Below are 12,223 nucleotides of genomic sequence, written 5' to 3' on the forward strand. Positions count from 1 at the left end.
CGGCCTCCCGTACAGTGTAACGTTCCTTTTCTACATTGATTGGAAAAGCTGCATCTAGTGTGTGATTTGTAGGGGTGCAGCCAGTAATTGGCTACTAATTGTATCAATACCCCTGAAGAATATCTTAGAGTTTTGGTCCGCTCTCCTGACCTGCGACTAGTTTCTCCATACAGGAGGCATCTTGAAGTGGTCATCACCAACAAAGGCTTTTTTTTTTCAAAATACTAAATAAATTTCAATAAGCGGTTTCAATACTTTTTCCCGGTGTCATTTCTCATTATTACACACTAGATGGTGGCCCGATTCTAACGCATCGGGTATTCTAGAATATATATGCAGTTTATTTTTGAAGATTTAATAATAATGCAATAATGCACCCCCCAATCCTGATATGTATGGTTCTCTAACCCCCAATCCTGATATGTATGGTTCTCTCACCCCCAATCCTGATATGCATGCTACCCCTCAACCCCCTATCCTGGTATGCATGGTCCCCTGACCCCCCAATTCTGGAATGCATGGTCCTCTCACCCCCCAATCCTGGTATGCATGGTCCTCTCACCTCTTTCCTGGTATGCATGGTCTTCTTACTCCCCTTTCGGGGTATGCATGGTCCCCTCACCCCCCAATCCTGGAATGCATGGTCCTCTCACCCCCCAATCCTGATATGCATGGTCCTCTCACCCCTCTTTCCTGGTATGCATGGTCCTCTTACCCCCCTTTCGGGGTATGCATGGTCCTCTCACCCCCCAATCCTGGTATGCATGGTCCTCTCACCCCCCAATCCTGGTATGCATGGTCCCCTCACCCCCAATCCTGATATGCATGGTCCCCTCACCCCCAAATCCTGGTATGCATGGTCCCCTCACCCCCCTATCCTGGTATGCATGGTCCCCCTCACCCCCCTTTCTTGGTATGCATGGTCCCCTCACCCCCCTTTCCGTGTAGCTGCGACCAATCAGCAACGCGGCCCTGTAACCGTGACCAATCACTGCCGCGGCCCTGTACAAAAATATTGTTAAAAAAATAGAAAAAAGTTTTCTCACCTTCCGACGGCCTCCTGTCGTCTTTCCACGCGCCCGGCCTCGCGTTCCCAGTAATGCTTTGCGGCTTAGACCGCTCATGACGTCAGTCGTCTTTCTCGCTCTCGCAAGAGTGACGTCATCAGCGGTCTAAGCCGCAAAGCATTACTGGGAACGCGAGGCCGGGCGCGTGGAAAGAAGACAGGAGGCCATCGGAAGGCGAGAATAACTTTTTTTTTTTTTTTTATATATTCTCTTTTTTACAGATTAAGGCCTGCGCCTGCCGCTGATTGGTTGCGGCCTGGCCTCGGGGGCCTGGCGGCCGCGACCAGTCAGCGGCCCGCGATTTCGGTTACAGACAGACACGATAAGGTGTTTAGATAGATAGATAGAGATATATATATATATATATATATATAGATATATATAGATATATATAGATATATATATTGAAGATTGTGAGCCCTCGCAGGCAGGGTCCTCTCTCCTCCTGTACCAGTTATGACTTGTATTGTTTAAGATTATTGTACTTGTTTTTATGTATACCCCTCCCTACATGTAAAGCGCCATGGAATAAATGGCGCTATAACAATAAATAATAATAATATATATATACAGTATATATTTCTCGTATATATAATACTAAAAAATATAGAATTAAAAATAAATAGCAAATTATTTACCTTCAGCATTATTGACACACACCATAATAACGACAAATCAACATAAAATAATATAAAACTACATCTCTTTTGTGTAAACCAGTAGCGTTCTAACCAATTTTGATTTTTTATTAGAGTGTGACTCTTATGTTACAACACTCGTTTGTGCTTAGCTATTTTTTGGTCTTTTCCTGCCCCTGAGGCTTGCAGCAAGATTTGGTAATTTGGTCATTGGATATGTTGTATTTTGTTACATCTGCAACTTGCTCTCATGTAGCTGACTAATCTCAAAGCTTTGGGGTATGTGAATGGATTTACATCTAACGCCTTGCTCCTCTGGGATTCCTCTGGGTGTGGACCTTCAGCTCAATATCCTCAAACTGATGTCGCAGAGAGACCTTGTCCGTCAACTTGTCCACCTCTACTCCGCTCTTTGTATGAGCAGATGGCACACTTCTGACCTCTCGCCACCCCAACCTAAAAGGCCACGGTTGTGCAGATATTGTAGATCATTTACTTTATATTAGTGTTGTATTACAGTTTCAATATTTTTCAGTACTGATCAATTTTTTTACATTTGTTTATAGCGGCTGTAGCTTTGATACAGGGATTTTAATTTTTGCATAGACGCCATTAGCGTAGAGAGGGACATCGACCATTACTTTTGTGCAGTTTGCGTCATTTGTTTGTTGCAGATGCCTGGGCCAAATGCATTCTGCAATTGTATCTATTTAGTAACCTAGTCAATTTCCTGTGTGCTAGACAACCTAAATTTTAGTAGTGATGAGCAAACGTGCTCGGATAAGGTGTTATCGGAGCATGCTCGGGTGCTAATAAAGTATCGCCGATGTGCTCGAATAATTTCAGTAATTTAATACACCATTTTTAGTATCTATGGCGTAACTTATCAGATGAGGAAATAGGGCTGGGTAAACATTTTGGCGTGAAGTGTGATATATTTACTAATACATTTCTATATAAAAATGACCAAAAACATCACATATTCTGGACAGGTCATAGTGGTCTTCAAATGGTCCAGAACAGATACTTTTATTTGCTACCTTAATTTTTAACATACACAAAAAGACAGAGTTTATGCCAATCTCAACTTTAATTTGCTTTTTATCACGGATCTGCTCTTTTTGAACACTGGAAAGTGTGCTTAACGTGCTTAAACAAAAGTTGCGCTAATGCAATTTGCTGCAAAATTTACCGTTATTGTTTGAAAGTTGATAAATATGGAGGGGTGAAATTGAAGTGGGTCTCATTTATTACTTGTAATAGAAGTGTCAATACTAAGACAACTTTTTGATGTGATGTCATATTTGCTGCCTGCACAAAGGGGCAGCCAAGCAGCCTCCTGCATAAAGCCAGACTTTGGTCACAGGGGTCATACGTCACACAGATTTCTTTGTTTATTCCAAGTGAAAATCGAGATATGTTCATGGGCCCCCAATCCAGCCATGTGATTATTCCAGAATTTTGGCAGAAATTGCAATGCAAAGGTGCAAAATTTCACAAGACTTTTGCAACTTTTGGCGTTTTCGCACTAGGTGTAATAAGCTTTGACAAAATAATGTTTGTAGTAAGGCCCAGGGAGGCTCACAACACTTGTCAGACGCTACTGATTCATTAAGACCATCTGACAATGCCACGCATAAAATTCACACAGGATAACGAGATGATTAAGGGTGAAAGTTAAAGGGGCATTCCCATCTCCAAGATCCTATCCCAATATGTAGTAGGTGTAATAATAATAATAATAATACTAGCAAGTATCTCCAAATAGAAATGTAGTATAGTTCTTCTGATAAGCTATTTTGCTCACCCCATATGCAGGTCACTGCACTAGCTTAGGTATTCATGGGTTACGACCACTCATATAGTGATAGTTATTAGTGGTTGTAACCAGGGATACCTAATCTACTTCTATGCCCTGCACATGTGGTGAGTGACATATCAAATCAGAAGAACTATACTACATTTCTAATTATAGGTATTTGCTAATGTTACTATTTTTACACGTACTACATATTGGGATGGGATCTTGGATATGGTAATACCCCTTTAATGTTAAGGATAGTGTTTCATCATTACAATGGTTAGGTGTCAGGTTTCCTGCGTCTTATGATTGAACATAAAAAAATGTTTCTGCTTTCTTGCTTTTAGATACACCAGCTCTGTTTCCTGATATCAAGGATAAAGAAACCCCCACACCCATTGAAGAACTGCATTTAGAAAGTTCTATTCCTCACACGGACTCGGGCATTGGAGAGGAGCACATTAGCAGCATCTTGAATGGAACTGATCATGATAGCAGCTTAAGCCCAGACATCATGGGTGAACTACTCTCCACGTTGTCATCCGATGTGAAGAAGTCGCAGGAGAGTTTAACAGACAGTCCTAGTGATATGCTAAAGCCAGCTCCCTCCATATCTAGCATCAGCCAAAGCAAGGGAATCAATGTCAAAGAAATTCTAAAAAGTCTAGTGGCTGCTCCATTTGAGATGGCTGAGGCCGGGCCTGACCCGGTACCTTACCCAGACCCTGCACTCAAAAGGGAAGCCCAGGTCATTCTTCCCATGCAGTTCCATTCATTTGACAGGTATGACTTCATATTAATTTTTACTGTGTCTCTTCTAGTCATCTTAATGTGTATTCCCAGCCTATATCTCTCTTAAAAAGGAGAAAACGGAGTAACGGATACAAAATATATGCAAAAGTATAAATTTTATTAATACTCACATCAAGTGCTGACAAGTATACAAGTTGACTAAAATAGGGGGGATAAGCCCCAATGATACAACAATCAGGACAGACAAGGACAGGGTAAATAAAATGATACCAGTGCTCGAAATCTACATGGCACAACGTTCAGTCAGCCCATAGGCATTGCACATAACAGACATGTGTCTAATGGTAAAAGATAGTCAAATATGGCATACTCAATTAAATGTGTATTGTACATAGTTGTACATGTCTAGAGCGCCAAAAAAAAAACCATCCAGAGGGGTCAATGTGCAAGTCCAATGGACACTGAACATAAATGAATCAATGACATGTGGAAGGATTCTTACATAGTAAATAACATATGTATCAGCATATCAAAACTGCGCAATTGTGCCAGAGAGAACCCGGGAGACGACCCGCCCAGCGGTCCAAATGACCGAAGTGTGGAAACAAGTAAAGGCAGGCTGCTTACCGGGGAGCAGAGGAGGTGAAGGCCCATGCAACGACAACGGGTGTCGTTGCATGGGCCTTCACCTCCTCTGCTCCCCGGTAAGCAGCCTGCCTTTACTTGTTTCCACACTTCGGTCATTTGGACCGCTGGGCGGGTCGTCTCCCGGGTTCTCTCTAGCACAATTGCGCAGTTTTGATATGCTGATACATATGTTATTTACTATGTAAGAATCCTTCCACATGTCATTGATTCATTTATGTTCAGTGTCCATTGGACTTGCACATTGACCCCTCTGGATGGTTTTTTTTTTTTTTTTTTGGCGCTCTAGACATGTACAACTATGTACAATACACATTTAATTGAGTATGCCATATTTGACTATCTTTTACCATTAGACACATGTCTGTTATGTGCAATGCCCATGGGCTGACTGAACGTTGTGCCATGTAGATTTCGAGCACTGGTATCATTTTATTTACCCTGTCCTTGTCTGTCCTGATTGTTGTATCATTGGGGCTTATCCCCCCTATTTTAGTCAACTTGTATACTTGTCAGCACTTGATGTGAGTATTAATAAAATTTATACTTTTGCATATATTTTGTATCCGTTACTCCGTTTTCTCCTTTTTAAGATTAGCATATGGAGTGGTAATCCATGCACAAGGCGTTTTTGGACCATGGTCACCGCCTTGTCTCGTTCTCTGATACTGGGCATTATCATATATGCAGCCTATATCTCTGTATAATTTACATGCGTTTTATGATGGTTTTCTATATACACATCTGGTCAGACAGACTGGTGTAGTTAATGTCCAGTTTCCTGATAATTGCAGTTTATTATTTCTCGGTGATCAAAGACTGATGTAATTGCACTACATCGGAATGATTGCGTCATGAGCTAAACAGTGCAAATGTAAGGTCTCCTGCTGAAATCCGGCAGCACCTTACTATTTTTTTTATTCCATATGGTTGTGTAATGAGAAGACACTAAATGAAGAACCAGGTGTGAAAATGCAAACTTTAGGCCTCATTCAGACTTCTGAGATTTTTATTTTTGCATGTGAAAAAAGCACTCTTTTCAGTTCTGGAATGAAGTATTGCAGATTTGTCAGTCTGCTGCCAGCCACGCCACCTCCATTAGACCCTTCGACTTTCATAACATTAGTAAAAGTGGCGTAAAAACATAAAAAGTTGCACATCTTGCAACAAAACACAGAGACCATTTTCAGTGATGTCATTAAGTGGCATGGAGTACAGTAGAAGTCCAGCACTTTTGGGGGTGCTTTTAAGTACCCTGTCAGTAGAGCTCAAGCAACTCTTTGGAACCCCAAATGACCTTATTCGATCTCAAGTAGGGTCTGTTGGGCGCCCCTAATATCAATCATGCTAGAGATTTGGCAGAGTGCTTTGACTTCCAATTATAAATGAAAATATCAACATAGATATGATATAAGTTTTTAACAGATATTTTTTTAGATTTTTAGCAATGCTTTTTGGCCATGATTATAAAAATTGTAAAGAAAAATAACAATGAATAAAAAAAACACCTTTTGTTTAGTGGTTGTCCTAATCCTGTCTGTCAATTTTTAAAGGACTTTTGCGATGTACCAGGGATGTCAAACTCAAATATACTTGGATAAGTTCGTGGGCCAACCTTGATATATATATTTTTTTTTTAAGTGTACAATTGTGGAAGTTTTTCCTTATTGCCTAATATGGAAACAGTTAACCCATTTCCGACGTTGGGCGTATTAATACGCCCACGTCGGAATCCCTCCCTTTGATGTGGGCTCCAGCGCTGAGCCCACATCTTTCCTGGCACACGTCAGCTGTTTTGAACAGCTGACATGTGCCCCTAACGGCTGCTGGTGGAATCATGATCCACCTGCGAAAGCCGTTGGTGGAATCACAATCCACCTGCGGCTGTTAACCTGTTAAATGTCACTGTAAATCTCTGACAGCGACACTTAAATCGCGCTTACCGGAAGCACGTAAGAAATCTCACCCATCGGTGACCCCATCACATGATCGTGGGTCACCAGTGGGTTGACATGGCAACCAGAGGTCTCCAGCAGACCTCTATGGTTGTCGTAGCCAGATTGTTACGAGTGCCGCCCGGTGGTCTACACACAGGCGATCTGATTGTCGCCTGTGTGCAGCAGAAGTGATCATGGAGACTATTAAAGCATGCAAAAAGTAAAAAAAAAAAAGTTTTTAAAAAGTTCAAATACACCCCCCTTTCGCCTCATTCAAAATAAAACTATTAAAAAAAAAATCAAATATACACACATTTGGTAATGCCGCGTTCAGAATCGACGCCCAGAAATTAAGCCCTCACCCAACCCCAGATCACGAAAAATGGAGACGCTACAGGTATCAGAAAATGGCTCCATTTATTAGGGTGGACTTTTTTTTTTCACGCTTAAATAAAAAAGAACCTAAACATGTTTGGTGTCTCTGAACTCGTAATGACCTGGAAAATCATAATGGCAGGTTAATTTTAGCATTTAGTGAACATAATAAAAACAAAAAAACAACTGTGGAATTGCACTTTTTTTTGCAATTTCACCGCACTTGGAATATTTTTCCTGTTTTGCAGTATGCGACATGTTAAAACCAATGGTGTCGTTCAAAAGTACAACTTGCCCCGCAAAAAACAAACCCTAACACGACCATAAAAAAGTTATAAATTTGGGAAGAAAGGAGCAAAAATACGAAAACGCAAAAAGGAAAATACCTCAGGTCATGAAGGGGTTAAAGGGGCTGTCCCAAAGTACATTTTAATTGATAAATCTTAAGAGACAGACCACATGACCGAAGCATTGGGTACTTCCTTGCGGTCAGCCGTGCACAAAGAAATCACGGTGTCCCATCGCAGAAGTTCTAATTGGACCCCACAACCCTCCAAAAATAGCACGTAATGCTCGGTGGGTTCACAGAAGAGCATATCTCACAACTTTGCAACCCTTATAAAGTCATGTTCCTCCTATTGAAGCCCCTAGATTGCCCTTTCATTGCCCCCCCCCAAACACAGTTTGATACTTCCAGAGTTAATTCCTCCATAGTACCCTACACAGGCACGGTATGATAACCTTACTTTAAACCCCCCCCCCTCCTCAACTCCCCTAACAAAAAAGTTTTGTGACCTCAAGACAGTATGATGCCCCAACTGTGATCCCCATACAGCCCTCCATACAGTATAATGGGCCCCACATAGTCCTCCATACAGTATAATGAGCCCCACATAGTCCTCCATACAGTATAATGAGCCCCACATAGTCCTCCATACAGTATAATGGGCCCCACATAGTCCTCCATACAGTATAATGGGCCCCACATAGTCCTCCATACAGTATAATGGGCCCCACATAGTCCTCCATTCAGAATAATGGCCCCACATAGCCTTCCATACAATATAGTAGGTCTCACATAGTCCTCCATACAGTATAGTGGGCCCCACATAGTCCTCCATACAGTATAATGGGTCTCACATAGTCCTCCATTCAGAATAATGGCCCCACATAGTCTTCCATACAATATAGTGGGCCCCACATAGTCCTCCATACAGTATAGTGGGCCCCACATAGTCCTCCATACAGTATAGTGGGCCCCACATAGTCCTCCATACAGTATAATGGGCCCCACATAGTCCTCCATTCAGAATAATGGCCCCACATAGTCCTCCATACAATATAGTGGGCCCCACATAGTCCTCCATACAGTATAATGGGCCCCATATAGTCCTCCATACAGTATAATGGGCCCCACATAATCCTCCATTCAGAATAATGGCCCCACATAGTTCTCCATACAATATAGTGGGCCCCACATAGTCCTCCATACAGTATAGTGGGCCCCACATAGTCCTCCATACAGTATAATGGGTCTCACATAGTCCTCCATTCAGAATAATGGCCCCACATAGCCCTCCATACGGCATTGTGGGGCAAATATCACCTTAAGGCCAGATTTGGCCCATGGGCCAGAGTTTGACACATATGCTATAGACTGATGGAGTAACGGATCGGTTGTGATGTGTTATCTTTTCTTATTATATATTGCATTATAGTTGAGATTTTTTCCTATATTTAATTTCTGTAAAATACATACTGTAAATTCTCTTCACCTTTAATGCAAGTATAAATTTACAAAGTTGTGACTTGCACGAGACATTTGTAAAAAATAACCAATGTCTGAAGGTGAAGGTTCAATTACCACTTATTGCCATTTTTCGATTACGTCTCACCTTTTACCTTGGTATTTGAGGTTTCCCCCCATGAGATCGTGTACGGTGTAGTAAATAGCCATTTACCATCCTTTGTGTCTAAGTCCAGGGTTTTAGTCAGAAGAGGCAGAATGAACAGTGTAGAAAAGGCATCATGCTCTTGTTAGGCCCATCATTGTTCACGAGCGAGGGACTCTGTGACATGACAACATGGACATACAGAGTAGGCTAATACGCTCCCACAAAAGGCGCCTCAGTGTATGTAATGTATGCAGCAGCTCAAGAACTATCGAATGTAAATGATGAGGTGATATTGATGAAAGGAGGGGATTGAGGTCTCGGGGGGCACTGATGACGGATTGAACAGAAGCGGCCTTGCTCCACTCGTAACTGAGGCCTGTCGTCTTCACCGCTCAAAGCCATAATGGGAGGTGGCAGTCTGAAATGAGTTGCCACGGCAAAGAGTATTATTTTTGAAATGCTTTCACACAAATCACTAGGCCCCGCATACAACTTAGTTTCATGCTTTAATGTCATCAGGAGGCACAAATTGGTGTGTCTAATTGTTTGCCACCTGCCAGCAAAATGAGCTGCCAGCCTGCCAGACGGGTTTGATTGTGTGTCAGCCATTCAGTGGATCGAGAGTGACAACATCAAAAATTATCCTTCCAGCTCTGAGACCTTTACTGCAGATTTCAGGCGGCCGTTCTTCACTACTGCTTGTGCACTACAAGGGTTTTTTTTTAATTAATTACCAATGTGTCTGTTCCTACTGCCTCGTGGTGGAAGTACCTCCATGTACATAAGCGGAGTCCCCACCAAGGGACGACATCAGTGGGACTAAATAGTCGTCCGTTCTGTCCTTGTTTGTGTATTAATTTTTGAAAATAAAACGTGTGTGTAATAAATATATAAATGAACAAATATATATTACCACACATACTCGCATATATATGTTTGGTTTTTTTCCCCACAATTTTGTAAAAAAAAAAAAAACAATTTAAATTTCAGCGAATAAATGCAACAAAGCTGGCACCTGGAACTACTTTAAGGGCAGGTGCAGACAGCTGTATGATCTTCATCCAAGAAAGTCACGCTGCTTGTGCTAATTAGCGATGGATTTGATTTTCTCAAAGGTGGAGAGAAAAATAAAATTCTTCATCTTCTCTATTCAGTCTGTCCTCAAAAATCAGACCTCACATGGATGACATCCGAGTGTGGTGCAACGTTTTCCACGGACCAATAGACATAAATGGACAAGGACCTTCTGATTTATTTTATCAGAGGCAAATCGTGCATGTTGTGCTTTTCTTTTCATTGGCTCTCTCGGTCCAAGGAAAATTTGACATGCACGGACTGCCTCATTGAATAACATTGGTCAGTGTGCGATCCGATGTTTTGACGGATTTCACTCATACCGAAACTACAGTCGTCTGTACGAGCCATTTGGGGGGGACTCCATTCATGGCTGGTGGATGCCATTCAGATTTTCCTCCAGAAACATCAAGTAGCAAAGTGGAAATATTACCATTTCTCATCCACACCTTACAGCAAAAAATCCACAGTGGATAATTTAGCAAAGGGATAGAATATGCGTCAAATGCATATACAAACTTGTGAGACATTTTCTTGTAACACATTCAGAACTTAATGCCGATCTGCTGAAAAATCCACAGAAAAATTTGCATTATGGTAAATAAGGTCCAGAGAGGGTTTTAGTACCCCCCCCCCTGGGATTTTTTCGCACTTTGACTGCATTTTTTAGGGTCTCTGGATTTTTTTCGAAATACATCTTTAGGCGTGTCACTCTCATAGTTGGCGTCTCTGTAGAAACAAAACCTGGGTAAATTGCTGCCATGTCCTCTCCAGGGCTTCTGAATACTCCTCATTAATGCTAGCCCCTATATTTGGTGACAAGGCCTACATTATACACCATGCTGTTCTGTGCCTGGTATACAGTGGGTGACGTATGGTCATCTGTATGTTCTCTGTGCTTTGCCCTCACAGAAGTGTCGTCGTACCCGTGAAGAAACCCCCACCTGGCAGTTTAGCCGTGAACACAGTGGGTGCTGCCAGCGGTGGAAGCCTCACCCCCAGCACAACACCAAATATATTCGCTTCTACTGGAGCAACACCCAAAAGTATGATCAATACAACAGGTATTTGTTCCTTCATTTCATCTTCCATCAATAATGTGGTGTTAGTAATGTACGTCTTGTACCCTGAGGCACTGTTGTGTAGCTTGCTTGTGAATGTGTTGTGCTCACATTTTGTATAGACTCCCAGTATTAGTTTAGTATAAGGTATATTGGCATATGGTTTTTTAATATACCACATGTGCAATGAGGCCTAAAATTGGGCCGCTCTCAGACTGTGCGCAACTTATCTACAGTGACCAATCAGAGCCTTTGTTTTATATCTTGTTTGCGGTTTAGAGTATCAAAGCTTGACACTGATTGGTGATTTTTGTTCTGAGATGTCACTAGGGTCCTGTGTGTAGCTTCCCTCTGTCTGGTTCTCTATGATATCATGTCTTGTCTTATGTCCTGTGCTGTCGCGTGCTGCTCATTCTCCATGTGTCCTCCATTGTCCTGTACCACTACATGATGCCATATGACATGTGCTGCTGTGTTCTGCTGTATACGATATGCTTTCCTGTGCCGTTCTGCTCCAGTGCCCACTTGTAACAAAGACCCAGAGACTGTTTTAAAAAAAAAAATAAAAAGCCCTTCCGCACCTCTCCTAAAACATCTCACATCCTTCTATATGATATGGAGAGGTAGCTAGTAGAGGTAGCAGTCATACTAGGGAGCGGAATTGCACTTCTGCCACACAAGGGGACATTAGTGTTATAATCGGGATTTCCAACCCTTAAAGGGAATCTGTTGCCTTATTTTTCGCCTATCAGCTGCCGGCATCGCCATCAGGGGCTTATCTGCAGCATTCCGTAATGCTTTAGATAAGCCCCCCGATGTAACCTGAAACATAAGAAAAAAGAATTAGATTATACTTCATCCAGGGTTGGTCCGGGTCCATTTTGGACCGATGGGTGTCTCCGTCCCGTCCGACACCTCCCATCTTCTAACAATGGCGTCCTCTTCTTTGCTACCTGTCGTGGCTCCTGCGCAGGTGC

The 12,223-nt window shown here is 42.2% G+C and overlaps 1 protein-coding gene across 6 annotated transcripts in view; it reads left to right on the forward strand.

Moving 5' to 3' along the window:
* NBEA (neurobeachin) overlaps positions 1-12,223 on the forward strand; it is a 915,436-nt gene that overhangs the window by 431,938 nt on the left and 471,275 nt on the right. For 5 of the 6 annotated variants that reach the window (XM_073583206.1, XM_073583210.1, XM_073583207.1 and 2 more), the window contains 2 exons: positions 3,854-4,289; positions 11,098-11,249. In XM_073583206.1, coding sequence (XP_073439307.1) covers positions 3,854-4,289; positions 11,098-11,249 — 588 coding nt within the window. The remainder of the gene's footprint in view (positions 1-3,853; positions 4,290-11,097; positions 11,250-12,223) is intronic. The other variant, XM_073583208.1, reaches the window with a different exon arrangement.

The sequence above is a fragment of the Dendrobates tinctorius genome, unplaced genomic scaffold (genome assembly GCF_039654945.1).
Source record: "Dendrobates tinctorius isolate UK_male_01 unplaced genomic scaffold, ASM3965494v1 ptg000075l, whole genome shotgun sequence".
Lineage (NCBI taxonomy): Eukaryota > Metazoa > Chordata > Amphibia > Anura > Dendrobatidae > Dendrobates > Dendrobates tinctorius.